This window comes from Crassostrea angulata, chromosome 2 (genome assembly GCF_025612915.1).
Source record: "Crassostrea angulata isolate pt1a10 chromosome 2, ASM2561291v2, whole genome shotgun sequence".
NCBI classification, from domain to species: domain Eukaryota; kingdom Metazoa; phylum Mollusca; class Bivalvia; order Ostreida; family Ostreidae; genus Magallana; species Magallana angulata.
The window spans coordinates 7,011,175-7,027,765 of NC_069112.1; the positions used below are offsets into that span (position 1 = coordinate 7,011,175).

The window sequence follows — 16,591 nt, forward strand, 5'->3', positions numbered from 1 at the left end:
TGTCCGGTCCATATCTTCCTTATGGAGAAGCATTGAATGTTCTTACTTCACAAAAATATTGCTTATGACGTAAGGGTGTGTCTTGACCTTGAGCCAAGGTCAATGGAGGAAGTTCAAGGTCATTGTTTCGAAAATGCTTAATTTTGTCTGTGTCATTTCTTGTATTAATGGAAATATTAGAAGCTAAAATTTGACACAAAGCTTGCTCTTCTCAGGCCACATAAAATTATTTTAAGATTTTCATCCCCGTCTCTCTGAAAATGGCCTGCCCCAATGAAATTTTTATTTGGGAAAAAAAATGTGCGGAAAAAAAAATTCGCGAAAAATCGGGCTCAGTATAACAATAATTCAAAATGTTTAAATATTAAATGGCTGCTTGACATGTGGATTTTGTTCGATTCGAATTTGATTTGAGTCATGGTTGTTAAAGGAAGAATGCAAATGTCCTCATGCATTAACAGTTAACTTAAAATAAAATGGAATTAAAGGATAGAAATTGGTTTGTTTACTCCTATTAGCATTAACAGTTTTAAAAAAAATAGAGCAGTTGTTATTTATAGAAAATGGTCAGTGAAATAGATTCATCCAATATTTTCTATAATAGCAAAAATACACGCGTTATGATTTTTTCCTTAGCGGGGGTATCACTTGTGAGCTTGCTCACAGTAACTCTAGTGCCCCTATGTTTAAAAATGCAAAGCAACATATCTAAATAAATGACAGCCACATGGAAGGGGAATAACCAAATCTCATTATCAGGGGCGTTGATGTAAGCCATCCTTTAACAACGCCTCTGGTTTTTGGTACAGTAAATCCTGTTTTTAAGAACGAGGTCAACAAGTAAAGTGCGGAGTCCATTTTATAACACGGTTTGTAAATATTGCAATGACCCTAATGGACAAGTGTGTCAAAAGTCATGCGTCATATTGATACCATAGATTATAATATATCCTTGATCTACTACTAAATCTGACGCTTCTAGGAATGTTTTATTTGAAATTGATAGGGTTGTTACCAAATGTCAACTTAATAAATTATATATGTAACAGGTTTTTTGAAAGGAAATTTGTAGAATCCCTTTATATAAGCGGATATTTACCATACTTCCACAACAGTTGGAAAAGAGCTGAAAAATGGGAGTAAAACTATTAGTTTTGTGTTTTATCGTCAGCGTAAGTAACTGATTTTTTTTAAATTAGAATATAAATATAAATTATGTTTTTATATTTTAAAATAAACTGAATTGACTTTAAAACCAGGATTAGATATCGGTTTTTCTGGTTTGCAACTTTTGATATTTACTTTCTGTTTAACGTTTAACTACATTATGACTTTTAAGAGTTCATTATATTCAATGCAATGATTTTAAGTGAAAACTTGGAATACGTTCAAAAAATGTTTAAAAATATTATCAAGCTAGAATATAATTGTAACAAGAGATATTTGTGAAACACTTATGCCCCATCCCTTGGAAACAACCACGAATAAAATGAACTAAAACTGCAAATAATTGAAAGTTTTCTAGGTCAAAAGGGCCTAACTTTGTCGAAAATTGTTCGAATGTATCCTAAATCGAAATTAATCTAGATAATAATATGATAAATCTGTGTACCAAATTTCATTTTCAATACGTGCAATCTCGAAAATAAACGGAAACTGCCAATGAGAGGAATTTAACTAAGTCCAAGTGGGCATAACTCTGTCGAAAAATACTTGATCGTCCCCAATTTTGCAAAACCTAGATGTTATCATAATAAATCTGTATACCAAATTTCATTTCAATTCGTACAACCTCTGCAAACAAAATGAACGGAAACTGCAAATAAGTGGAATTTTACTGAGTCCAAGGGGCATAACTCTGTTGAAAATTGCTCGGTCGTACCCAAAATCGAATTTGACCTAGATATTATGATAAATATGCATCCTAAATTTTATTTAATTACAGTCAGACGGACAGCAGCAAAGCAAAGCAAAAGGCCCTCCTTTCTTCGAAGCGGGGCATAAATATCGACGCCAGTATTTTACCCTCGATATCTCGAATACTGGGATATCTCGAAGTTATTAAACAGTTCTATCTAGTTGGAGTTAACAAAGATTGACTATTTTTTTTCAGGCCTGCGCTGTTCGACGACCTCCTCCTCCTCCTCCTCCTCCAGGACCACCAATGCCATTTGTGTGTCCGGCGTCTAAAATAATCACTACGTGCGATTGTAGACCTGAGTTAAACCGCTGTAACGTCGACAGTGACTGTCCAGGCGGTAAGTTCTGTTTAGACGTTTATATATTCCGTTGTAGGAAAAGATAAACAAAATATTTCTAATCTTTATCACTTCTCATCAATTAAATCTTATTTAAAAAAAAAAAAGATCATTAATAATCTGCTGTTGGTCGACAATTTTAAGGTAAACTTCCAACACTTTATTTCTGAACGTTACAACTGTTGACATCAGAAAATCGATACGTTTGACGAAGAAACAATTGGTGATTTACATTTCCTCACTGTATGTCACCGTTCGTATAGATGATTTGCTTTAAACATGCATGCATCATCTTTTTCTTTATTAGAGAGGCTGGGTAGTCAACATTTAAACCATCATTTCTAATTAAATGTTTAGAAACTGTTTTTCAATCTATAACCGTTTATTATGTAAAGAAACATTCCGATGGTTTAGCTTTAAAATATGAAAACTTTTATATCTATATATGTAGCTCTTCTTTTAAGGCAGATTTAATTATTCTACAAATGATCACGACCATAAAGAAGTCTTAATTAAGAGTAGGGTAAGTTTACAAACTCGCAAACATGCATTTTAGGACAAAAGTGCTGTGACCAGGGGTGTGGGTGTCGACGGAGGTGTGTGAACCCAGTCCTTAAACCAGGCAGACCAGGTAAATTTTATCACTAAATAGCTACACTACAGCCCATAGACCAGGTAAATGCTATCACTAAATAACTACACAACAGTCCATTAACCAGGCATAAGATATAACTATAGAACTACAAATCAGCCCTAAAACCAAGAAAACCAGGTAAATGTTATTATTAAATCAAGTATTTTTGATTTCTTTGGGCCCTTTTTTCATTTTTTGTCATGTCACAAAAATAGTGGGGACTTATTTTTACACCTATTACATGTAATGGTTAAATACAATCCTTACATGGTACAAATGTGTTACATATTCATTTCAGTTTATTTTCGGTATGATAAGATTAAAAATATGCTTAAACCATTGACTATGTTGCAACAAAAAATGAATCCTGAAAATCTGTATAACATATGTAAAATTAAATAAAATCTAATGATGACATACATGTTCATGTTTGATTTCAGTAAGACTTTAAATTTATACTTTTAAACCGAAACTTTATCAAATCCTTCGAATGTCAAATCGAGTTCTGTATCACCAGATACGAATTTAAAGCATATAAATCCATTTTATAAGAGAAAAATGTCATAACGTACGACCTACAAAACACACATAATAAAAACTATAGATTCCTTGTTTTCTGTTATAGTATTAATGATCCTAGATTATAAAGGTTTCTTTTTTGATTTTTATCTTGAAGGAATAAAAATGAATTCTTGTTCTTACCACAAAAAAATAAAGACAAATCAACATCATTTTGACTTAAATTAGCAATTAATATTGAAACCAAAATGTTTTTAGAATTTAAGTTTAAGAATTGTTCTTGACATTTTAACTTATCAATTTCATATCCATATATTTAATAAAAATGAATCCTTTGTTCATATGTTTTCTGCATAATATTTGTTTCAGGAAAACCCAACACGTGTTACGAACCAAAAGAGGTAGGACTCTGTAGAGCAGCAATCCGAAGATGGTGGTACAACGAACAAACCAAACAATGCGAAACCTTTAACTACGGTGGATCTGGGGGAAATGGAAACAACTATAAGACAAAAAGACAATGCGAACAGCGCTGCAAAACGAGTCAGTAGTTGTAGGACATTTTTTATATATATATATTTTTTACTTATATCACTGTCAAAGCACATATAAACACAAATTAAGTACTTAATTACAGCTTTCAGTATTTTGTTCTAAACAGAATATAGTAGAAGAAAAAGTATGTAAACCAAAAGGCATGCCTATATATATATATATATATATATATATATATATATATATATATATATATATATAATTGAATAATATTTCATAAGCTTGTGGAACATTATCGTATATATACGTAAAATGAGATTAGGGTTTATGAAGAGGATAGACAAAGAAAGTTAGATGAGTAAATGGGAGTGTGGGAAGGGGACTGTAAGACATTCTTATATTTACCAGATTTAAATTGAACTTGATTTGCTACTATCGCAAAATATTAAACAAGATACTAGTAAGCAAATGAAACTAGTTATACCTTCGATCTGATGCGAGTGGGTCTAAGTTTAAAGTGAAGTTGACATCGAATTTTTTATTCTTATAAATCCCACCATTTTTACTGCAGAAATTAAAAAACAGAAATAATCTTACCATATTGTTCATATAAACAACGAGTGTATTAAAAACTCATGCATTGTAATTTTTATTTTAGGAAAACACGACAGAAAACTGTTACGGACAGGCAGGTACAAAAGTATTAAAAAAAGTATATCTCTTCTCCTTTGGAGGGGGGGGGGTATAACAGCGTTGTTATTTCTGTTGTCCGGTATGGATTAATTCATCTCAGCATAGTTAAAAAAAACCCAAGTGAAATGAATTCATAGGAGCTAAATTTACTTAATTAAATCTGTAGCGTACTTCAATGGAATCTTTATACAATGAGTAATGACTTATTTTGTTTATTTCAGATCCAGGAAAAAAGCATGGAGGTAAACCACATTGAGGACATGACATTACGTTGGAATAATTTTTGTTTAAAGTTATGTCCTATCAAGGTGTATTAAATATCAAAAGAAATACATAATCATTATGATGTCTGTTTGTTTAATATTATGACAGAAACATATGCTTTCATGTAGTGAGGCAAAATATCTAAGGAGTGGATCTTACTTCTTTAAAAATGAAAAACTCATTTATTGTCGATTTGTCTTTATTAATTTGGTATTAGATGAATGGATTATTTACAACTCTTTCATGTACCACATATCACTAAATCATATCATACAAAGAAGCATTGATTTATATCATGATAATATTATTTACACAAATATTTTGTAATAATAGATGCATCGTTTTATGTTTGTTTAAATCCGCTGATATTTTCAACGTCAACTTTAACAGTGCTGCGTTGTGAAGCTTCGGAATCCAGTACAAGTAGTGTTAGTGGATTGTAATATGTATAACACTCAAGGACGGAATATTATTAGAGCTATTATCTTGCAATTAAATTTTAAAAATTATGCTATCAAATCAGTGCATATATAAATTTATTGATAAGTTTGTATATTTTATCTATACTTTTTATATATCTATGATACTATACATACAATTTTCATGAATATAGATCATCATGATTTTAGAAGTATGAACCCTTTAAACTCCGAGATAAAAAGAACTGCGAACGCTAACGCCCGTTTCCCGCCTACATTTCACATCCAAATATTTCGGAATTTCTGTCAGATATTTAAAAAAACTAAGTTTTCTACTAAAAAGTATAATCAAATCCTTATCAATTTATATCAAAATAAAATTTTTAATCAAATAATTTATTTTTAAACAAAAGTTTTGCTAACGCCGGGTCTAAAAAAAATTCATTGAAATCGGTCTCTATGCGTGAGGAAAATACTATTAAGCGGCCAATATGTGCAGAAAAACTTAATAATAACATATTTACGATATATATTAAAACACAATTTCACTTTAATTCATATCTGTTAATTAGTTTTCGAAAATTTACAAAACAAAAATTTTGTTTTGAATGTATTTCAGTCTGTAGACATATGTTTCCCCCCCCCCCCCCCCCCCCGTGAAACAAGAAAGCCTTTGGTAATAATATGCTAAATAACAATAATTAAAACCCCTTAAAAGGAATTTTTGTATCACGGGGGGGAAAGATGTTTTAAAATCATTTCCGTTTTCAGTTATTTTCTATTATGAAATGAACTATTTTAACCCAAAATACAAAGTTATCTCTCTTTGTTTGACCAAATCATTTATATCTAATGAAAATATAAATAAATGTTTACATTATTGTAAAAAAATTACTTTTAATTAGACAATTTTCAAAAAATGACTTTAAGTTAGGCGGCTAGACAATGCTATCGTTTGCAGTCCTTCAGGGCTCTACATACACGTAATACAACGTACAAATTTAGTGGTTAAAAGCATGGGGCTGGAGTCGGTGGAATTTGTGATAATCTTTAGGCTTTCACGTATGCATATGGTCCACGTATTGCAGTCCTTTTAAAAAGGACAACAACTTGTTTCATTTCACCTCTGTAATGACTTTTTAGTATGTTCAGTAAAATTTTCAAAATGCCTGGCACTATAGGTACTGCATAACTCGAATATAACGAACACGGATTTAGCGAATTTACGGCTATAACGAATTATTTTTCATGTCCCGGCAAATTTCTTATATAAACCTATAGAAAATTGATGCATATTACGAACACGGCTATAACGAATTTACGGCTATAACGAAGTACTTTTGAGACCCCCGCTGGCAAAATTTTAACGTATTTTATCATTTTTATAACGAATTTTTTCCATTTCAAATTTCATTGAAGAAACATGCAATTTTAAGATGCATATATAAAATACTCAAATTCAAAAAGTATACGGAATTTTTTTAAAAATTGAAATGAAATGGTTATATTGACATTTTTTGTAAATGAAGGTAATACTAATTTTATAACTTACGATAGTTTAGAAAACTGTTAGCCTGAAAAACCCTTTATTATTTTATAACGAATTCGCTATAATATTTTTTACGAATTCGTTATAAACGTATTGCGAATTACGGCTATAACGAAGTTTTTTCTATGGTCCCTTGAATTCGTTATAAACGAGTTTTGCTGTATAGCTGTAAGTTAAGTGAATGCCTGACACTATTGGTATAGCTGTAAGTTTAGAGTTGCCTGACTCTATGGGTATAGCTAAGAGTTAAGTGAATGCCTGGCACTATGAGTAAAGCTATGAGTTTAGTGAATGCCTGGCAATATGGGTATAGCTATGAGTTAAGTGGATGCCTGGTACTATGGGTATAGCTATGATTTTAGTGGATGCCTGGTACTATGGGTATAGCTATGAGTTTAGTGAATGCCTGATATTATGGGTATTGCTGTAAGTTTAGTGAATGCCTGGCACCATGGGTATAGCTAAGAGTTTAGTGAATGCTTGGCACTATGGGTATAACTATGAGTTAAGTGAATGCCTGACACTGAATGCCTGACACTATCGGTATAGCTGTAAGTTTAGTGAATGCCTAACACTATGGGTATAGCTATGAGTTTAGTGAATGCCTGGCAATATGGGTATAGCTATGAGTTAATTAATGCCTGGTACTATGGGTATAGCAATTAGTTTAGTGAATGCTTGGTACTATGGGTAAAACTATGAGTTAAGTGAATGCCTGACACTATGGGAACAGCTATGAGTTTAGTGAATGCCTGGTACTATGGGTATAGCTATTTAGTGAAAGCCTGGCACTGTGAGTATAGCTATGAGTTTAGTGAATGCCTGATATCATGGGTATAGCTGTAAGTTTAGTAAATGCCTGGCACTATCAATAAAGCTATGAGTTTAGTGAATGCCATGCAACCTGGATAAAGCTATGACATAGTGAATGCCTGGCACAATGGATATAGCTGTAAGTTTAGTGAATGCCTAGCACTATGTGTAGAACTTTGAGTTTAGTGAATGCAAGATATTAAGGGTATAGCTATGAGTTAAGTGAAAGCCTGACACTATGGGTATAGCTATAAGTTAATGAATGCCTGGAACTAAGGGTATAGCTATGAGTTTAGTGAATGCCTGGCACCATGGGTATAGTCATCAGTTTGACCTCCTCGTTTACGTTTTCGGTCTGATCTTGATCACCTCTATCTAAATTTTGACACTCGTGGCCCTATGGTGGGACCAATTCGACCAGATAGTAAAAATATATTAAATCTTTAAAAAATCTTCTCTTCTGCTATATAAAACATGGTATTGATGTCCATGAAGTCCTAATAAATTACCGAATTCGTAAAATTCATTGGCTATGGGCCTAGAGCGGGCCAATGTGGCCACATGGTGAGAGTGTTTTCATATTTATTCCAAAACACCATTTCAAAAGTAAAAGCATTTTAATAAATGAAAAACCGCAACTTCCTGCAGGAGCTATCTTTCTCTTTCCACAGTTTAATCAGATTTATATCTGAGAACGACATTTAAAAGATATATTTAACACAATTGTTACCAACCTAACGGCAATCTGCAAATGACATAATGAGAAATGAAAAACTGTTATCGGTCATCTGGAAACTTATATTCCTGCAGTTTGTTTTATATTTTCTATACTCCACTTCTGGGAATCGGTTTTGTAACCTAAAAGATGACAATTTCTATTAACAAGTTTACAAAACATAGTAAGACATAATTTTTTAAAGAGTTTAATGTTTGATATTGATAAAATATTTAAATCATGATTCTTACCAAAGTCATAAAACATTCTAACATTTTAAACAACCTATCGTCTTATTTTTCCATGTTCAATTTTAAACAAAATGGATGGACCGCAATATTTAAATATTTTATTTTATTAATATTTAATTTAGGTAATTCGTTATTGATATCATCAATTTAATTGTTATAATCAAAATAATTGATCAATAAAAAATGACATGGTATTTGTCATTCAAGTCAAAACCAGCACAGCTTTCATTGCTAAGAGGCATCGGTATATTGAAATCAATTTATGCAGTTCTGTACAGCAAATGAATTGTGCGATTTTAGAAAAATTTAAAAAAAAATGTCAAAAATATTGTTTAGATAATTAAGTGGCTTTTCTTGATAAAGGATCAATGTGCTTCTGAAGTGGTAAATAGTTAAGAGTGCATAAGGGATGCAGATGTTTTTATAATACATTTTTTAAAACAGCAAACACACTATTTGAACACATACGATTTTAGTCAGTATATGTTTATGCTTTGCAATATTTGATATGTGTTAATCTCTTAATACATTATATATTTTCATCGAGTAACTTAGCGATGTTTAGCGTGTTTTCTACCTGTTCAGATGAAAAAACATGGTATATTTCCTGAATTTGTTAATACAACTGTTGCTCTTTATCTTTTCCCCTTCTTGTGTTTACTGGTTAGAAACAGGTATTTTCTTAAATCGATAAATCCGTACATAGCTACTGCATGTTTCAATATTGCATTTTCTTTCTCATCAAGAGACTATATATAATGATTGGATATTTTTTTCTACAGTGGTTTTATGGGTATTTGAACTTACAATTGTGTTAGTCTAATACAAGTGTTATGATGTCCAACACAGACGTGTAAGCCCGAAGAAGAAATAAAGTTTATTGCACCAATATTGCACGTTGGCTCCATGTTCCGAGATAACACACACAGTATTTGACAGAGCATATCACATTTGCAGAAGTTTTGAAACTGATATTGCATGAAGTTTGGTTGTATATGGAACAACATAGCGATGCTGCTGCATAAAGATAATATGGAGTCAACGAGAAGCTGATCAGAGTTTAGCGAAACAAGGACACGGAGCTCCTCACCTTAGGCCCTTCAGAAACACCTGTTCAACAAGATTACAGAAATGCGTCAGCAGGAAACATGGTGTTGCCATCAGAGTACAAGCTCTATGGAAAGTGAAAAAAAGCCAAGGCTATCCCCCCAAGGCCGTCATGACATTGACTGGGTGACGCCACCGCTTCATGAATTGACATGGCCTCGCCAAAAAGCTTCCAACCGACATCGAGAAGAAAACAGAGTTTCCATCGTTTCCTATTAATGTAGACTCCATGACCCCCCCCCCCCCCCCCCCCCCGCCATCCATCGGAAACATGGACGAAACGCCAATTTTCTTAGACCTATCACCGAACCAGACAGTTCGTTATAAAAGGTAAAAAGTCAGTAAAAAAAAAACAGGGGCAAAGAAATTATGTGAATTTGCATGGCCTACGGTACTAAATTAAAGCCATTTGTTGTGTTTAAAAGGAAGACTATGCCCACAAAGAACCTCCAAGCCGGAGTGTTACTACATGTGAATAAAAAGGGAACGGAGATTTTTGTAAAGTGTGGTCGACCCTTCCCGCCGCCCTGATTACAGAAAGAGTTAACTTGTGTGGGACATGTTTCGAGGACATCTAGGGTATAAAGTAAAAAAGAACTCTGTAATAGACGAAGGAGGTGATTTCCGAAAGTTGCACTCACTTTAGTTTTACAGGCACTGGGCGTGTCCCTGACTATGCCATTAAAGACAAAGATGCGGGAGCTATGGACCGAATGGATGATCAACGGAGAGAAGGAATTACGGCGGGAGAAAATCTGAGAAGGCCCAGCTACAATGTAATCGTCGGATATACAAGAGAAGACTGGGACTCAGTGCCACAGATATTATATGCCATTCGTTCAAGAAGTGCGGAATCAGCAACAACAACGTCGAATCCGAGGAGGACGCTTTTTACAGTGATTTGGTGTCAGGACCTTCTTAATCTGCCGATAGTGAATTCCAATCCATGGTTCCGGAGGAAGTTGCCAATAGTGATAGCGATGACGAATTCTATGATGACATCCTGTTATCCGAGCTGCATACAAAGCTCCTCTTCTAGAACAACGCCGTTAGAGAATTCCATTTGTATTAAAAGAATCAAAGTTATTTATCTTAGTGAAAATGTTTTTAAAAGTTTAAAAGTTTAAAAGCGATATTGATGGGGAAAAATATCGTAAAATTAGTATAAATCTGTAGGCCGATATTCTTACAAAAAAGTAGCCCGATTTATAAGCAGGTCAAAGGCAAAACCTCCAAAATAAATCTGAAAAAATGCTATAGTTTTAAAAGTGAAAAATGACGAACAGGTACATTTTCTTTGAGTGCAGTTGTATTTTTTGTGACAAGTAATATATACATGTGTATTATCTTTATCAGTAAACAATATTGTATGATATATGTGACATTAGTAAAATTAAATAATTTTATGAAACAAGACCTTCACTTCCCGATCGTTGGTAGTAGAAGATCAAACACCTTTATTATTCCCCCGCAAACAAAGTTTGGGGGGGGGGGGGGTGGGGGTATATAGAAATCACCTTGTCCGTCCGTCCGTCTGTCTGCGCAATCGTGTCCGGTCCATATCTTTCTTATGGAGAAACATTGGAAGTTCTTACTTCACACAAAGATTGCTTATGACATAAGGATGTGTCATGACCTTGACCCAAGGTCATTCGGTCAAGGTCACTGGCAGAAAAAATGCAAAATTCGTCTCCAGTCCATATCTTTCTTATAGAGAAACATTGACATTGGAAGTTCTTACTTCACACAAAGATTGCTTATGACCTAAGGGTGTGTCATGACCTTGACCCAAGGTCATTCGGGCAAGGTCAAGGTCACTGGCAGAAAAATGCAAAATTTGTGTCCGGTCCATATCTTCCTTATGGAGAAGCATTGAATGTTCTTACTTCACAAAAATATTGCTTATGACGTAAGGGTGTGTCTTGACCTTGAGCCAAGGTCAATGGAGGAAGTTCAAGGTCATTGTTTCAAAAATGCTAAATTTTGTCTGTGTCATTTCTTGTATTAATGGAAATATTAGAAGCTAAAATTTGACACAAAGCTTGCTCTTCTCAGGCCACATAAAATTATTTTAAGATTTTCATCCCCGTCTCTCTGAAAATGGCCTGCCCCGATGAAATTTTTATTTGGGAAAAAAATGTGCGGAAAAAAAAATTCTCGAAAAATCGGGCTCAGTATAACAATAATTCAAAATGTTTAGATATTAAATGGCTGCTTGACATGTGGATTTTGTTCGATTCGAATTTGATTTGAGTCATGGTTGTTAAAGGAAGAATGCAAATGTCCTCATGCATTAACAGTTAACTTAAAATAAAATGGAATTAAAGGATAGAAATTGGTTTGTTTACTCCTATTAGCATTAACAGTTTTAAAAAAAATAGAGCAGTTGTTATTTATAGAAAATGGTCAGTGAAATAGATTCATCCAATATTTTCTATAATAGCAAAAATACACGCGTTATGATTTTTTCCTTAGCGGGGGTATCACTTGTGAGCTTGCTCACAGTAACTCTAGTGCCCCTATGTTTAAAAATGCAAAGCAACATATCTAAATAAATGACACCCACATGGAAGGGGAATTACCAAATCTCATTATCAGGGGCGTTGATGTAAGCCATCCTTTAACAACGCCTCTGGTTTTTGGTACAGTAAATCCTGTTTTTAAGAACGAGGTCAACAAGTAAAGTGCGGAGTCCATTTTATAACACGGTTTGTAAATATTGCAATGACCCTAATGGACAAGTGTGTCAAAAGTCATGCGTCATATTGATACCATAGATTATAATATATCCTTGATCTACTACTAAATCTGACGCTTCTAGGAATGTTTTATTTGAAATTGATAGGGTTGTTACCAAATGTCAACTTAATAAATTATATATGTAACAGGTTTTTTGAAAGGAAATTTGTAGAATCCCTTTATATAAGCGGATATTTACCATACTTCCACAACAGTTGGAAAAGAGCTGAAAAATTGGAGTAAAACTATTAGTTTTGTGTTTTATCGTCAGCGTAAGTAACTGATTTTTTTTAAATTAGAATATAAATATAAATTATGTTTTTATATTTTAAAATAAACTGAATTGACTTTAAAACCAGGATTAGATATCGGTTTTTCTGGTTTGCAACTTTTGATATTTACTTTCTGTTTAACGTTTAACTACATTATGACTTTTAAGAGTTCATTATATTCAATGCAATGATTTTAAGTGAAAACTTGGAATACGTTCAAAAAATGTTTAAAAATATTATCAAGCTAGAATATAATTGTAACAAGAGATATTTGTGAAACACTTATGCCCCATCCCTTGGAAACAACCACGAATAAAATGAACTAAAACTGCAAATAATTGAAAGTTTTCTAGGTCAAAAGGGCCTAACTTTGTCGAAAATTGTTCGAATGTATCCTAAATCGAAATTAATCTAGATAATAATATGATAAATCTGTGTACCAAATTTCATTTTCAATACGTGCAATCTCGAAAATAAACGGAAACTGCCAATGAGAGGAATTTAAATAAGTCCAAGTGGGCATAACTCTGTCGAAAAATACTTGATCGTCCCCAATTTTGCAAAACCTAGATGTTATCATAATAAATCTGTATACCAAATTTCATTTCAATTCGTACAACCTCTGCAAACAAAATGAACGGAAACTGCAAATAAGTGGAATTTTACTGAGTCCAAGGGGCATAACTCTGTTGAAAATTGCTCGGTCGTACCCAAAATCGAATTTGACCTAGATATTATGATAAATATGCATCCTAAATTTTATTTAATTACAGTCAGACGGACAGCAGCAAAGCAAAGCAAAAGGCCCTCCTTTCTTCGAAGCGGGGCATAAATATCGACGCCAGTATTTTACCCTCGATATCTCGAATACTAGGATATCTCGAAGTTATTAAACAGTTCTATCTAGTTGGAGTTAACAAAGATTGACTATTTTTTTTCAGGCCTGCGCTGTTCGACGACCTCCTCCTCCTCCTCCTCCTCCTCCAGGACCACCAATGCCATTTGTGTGTCCGGCGTCTAAAATAATCACTACGTGCGATTGTAGACCTGAGTTAAACCGCTGTAACGTCGACAGTGACTGTCCAGGCGGTAAGTTCTGTTTAGACGTTTATATATTCCGTTGTAGGAAAAGATAAACAAAATATTTCTAATCTTTATCACTTCTCATCAATTAAATCTTATTTTAAAAAAAAGATCATTAATAATCTGCTGTTGGTCGACAATTTTAAGGTAAACTTCCAACACTTTATTTCTGAACGTTACAACTGTTGACATCAGAAAATCGATACGTTTGACGAAGAAACAATTGGTGATTAACATTTCCTCACTGTATATCACCGTTCGTATAGATAATTTGCTTTAAACATGCATGCATCATCTTTTTCTTTATTAGAGAGGCTGGGTAGTCAACATTTTAACCATCATTTCTAATTAAATGTTTAGAAACTGTTTTTCAATCTATAACCGTTTATTATGTAAAGAAACATTCCGATGGTTTAGCTTTAAAATTTGAAAACTTTTATATCTATATATGTAGCTCTTCTTTTAAGGCAGATTTAATTATTCTACAAATGATCACGACCATAAAGAAGTCTTAATTAAGAGTAGGGTAAGTTTACAAACTCGCAAAAATGCCTTTTAGGACAAAAGTGCTGTGACCAGGGGTGTGGGTGTCGACGGAGGTGTGTGAACCCAGTCCTTAAACCAGGCAGACCAGGTAAATTTTATCACTAAATAGCTACACTACAGCCCATAGACCAGGTAAATGTTATCACTAAATAACTACACTACAGCCCATAAAGCATGTAAAAGTTATCACTAACTCAACTACACTACAGTCCATAGACCAGGTAAATGCTATCACTAAATAACTACACAACAGTCCATAAGCCAGGCATAAGATATAACTATAGAACTACAAATCAGCCCTAAAACCAAGAAAACCAGGTAAATGTTATTATTAAATCAAGTATTTTTGATTTCTTTGGGCCCTTTTTTCATTTTTTGTCATGCCATAAAAATAGTGGGGACTTATTTTTACACCTATTACATGTAATGGTTAAATACAATCCTTACATGGTACAAATGTGTTACATATTCATTTCAGTTTATTTTCGGTATGATAAGATTAAAAATATGCTTAAACCATTGACTATGTTGCAACAAAAAATGAATACTGAAAATCTGTATAACATATGTAAAATTAAATAACATCTAATGATGACATACATGTTCATGTTTGATTTCAGTAAGACTTTAAATTTATACTTTTAAACCGAAACTTTATCAAATCCTTTGAATGTCAAATCGAGTTCTGTATCACCAGATACGAATTTAAAGCATATAAATACATTTTATAAGAGAAAAATGTAATAACGTACGACCTACAAAACACACATAATAAAAACTATAGATTCCTTGTTTTCTGTTATAGTATTAATGATCCTAGATTATATAGGTTTCTTTTTTGATTTTTATTTTGAAGGAATAAAAATGAATTCTTGTTCTTACCACAAAAAAATAAAGACAAATCAACATCATTTTGACTTAAATTAGCAATTAATATTGAAACCAAAATGTTTTTAGAATTTAAGTTTAAGAATTGTTCTTGACATTATAACTTATCAATTTCATATCCATATATTTAATAAAAATGAATCCTTTGTTCATATGTTTTCTGCATAATATTTGTTTCAGGAAAACCCAACACGTGTTACGAACCAAAAGAGGTAGGACTCTGTAGAGCAGCAATCCGAAGATGGTGGTACAACGAACAAACCAAACAATGCGAAACCTTTAACTACGGTGGATCTGGGGGAAATGGAAACAACTATAAGACAAAAAGACAATGCGAACAGCGCTGCAAAACGAGCCAATAGTTGTAGGTCATTTTTTTTTAATATATATTTTTACTTATATCACTGTCAAAGCACATATAAACACAAATTAAGTACTTAATTACAGCTTTCAGTATTTTGTTCTAAACAGAATATAGTAGAAGAAAAAGTATGTAAACCAAAAGGCATGCCTTTATATATATATATATATATATATATATATATATATATATATATATATATATATATATATATATATATATAATTGAATAATATTTCATAAGCATGTGGAACATTATCGTATATATACGTAAAATGAGATTAGGGTTTATAAAGAGGATAGACAAAGAAAGTTAGATGAGTAAATGGGAGTGTGGGAAGGGGACTGTAAGACATTCTTATATTTACCAGATTTAAATTGAACTTGATTTGCTACTATCGCAAAATATTAAACAAGATACTAGTAAGCAAATGAAACTAGTTATACCTTCGATCTGATGCGAGTGGGTCGAAGTTTAAAGTGAAGTTGACATCGAATTTTTTTTCTAATAAATCCCATCATTTTTACTGCAGAAATAAAAAAACAGAAATAATCTTACATATTGTTCATCTGAACAACGAGTGTATTAAAAATTAATGCATCTGCAATTTATGATATTTTAGGAAAATGCATAAAACTGTTACGGACAGGCAGGTTCATAAGTTTAAAAAAAAAGAATAGCTCTTCTCCTTTGGAGGGAGGGTATAACAGCGTTATAATTTCTGTTTATCGGTATGGATTAATTCATCTTAGCATAGTTAAAAAAACAAGTGATATGAATTCATAGTAGCTAAATTTACTGAATTAAATCTGTAGCGTACTTCAATGGAATCTTTATACAATAAGTAATGACTTATTTTATTTATTTCAGATCGGCCAAGATAAAAAGCATGGAGGTAAACCACATCAAGGACATGACATTACGTTTGAATAGTTTATGTTTAAAGTTATGTCCTATCAAGGTGTATTAAATATCAAAAGAAATA

The 16,591-nt window shown here is 32.7% G+C and overlaps 1 protein-coding gene across 3 annotated transcripts; it reads left to right on the top strand.

Moving 5' to 3' along the window:
- Positions 1-965: 965 nt before the first annotated feature.
- Positions 966-16,591, top strand: LOC128174917 (eppin-like). 3 transcript variants are annotated; one of them, XR_008242593.1, is made up of 8 exons: positions 968-1,172; positions 2,114-2,258; positions 2,815-2,889; positions 3,781-3,954; positions 4,565-4,598; positions 4,821-4,841; positions 13,670-13,817; positions 14,371-14,445. XR_008242593.1 is itself a non-coding variant. In XM_052840339.1 (7 exons), the coding sequence occupies exons 1-7, from the start codon at positions 1,134-1,136 to the stop codon at positions 13,752-13,754; spliced, it is 573 nt and encodes a 190-aa protein (XP_052696299.1). In that variant the 5' UTR covers positions 966-1,133; the 3' UTR covers positions 13,755-13,818. The 3 variants fall into 3 exon arrangements, 2 of the variants coding, with proteins under 2 accessions (XP_052696299.1, XP_052696300.1); XM_052840339.1 differs by lacking the exon at positions 14,371-14,445 and having other exon boundaries at positions 966-1,172; positions 13,670-13,818; XM_052840340.1 differs by lacking the exons at positions 968-1,172; positions 2,114-2,258; positions 2,815-2,889 and adding exons at positions 15,426-15,609; positions 16,477-16,591 and having other exon boundaries at positions 3,793-3,954.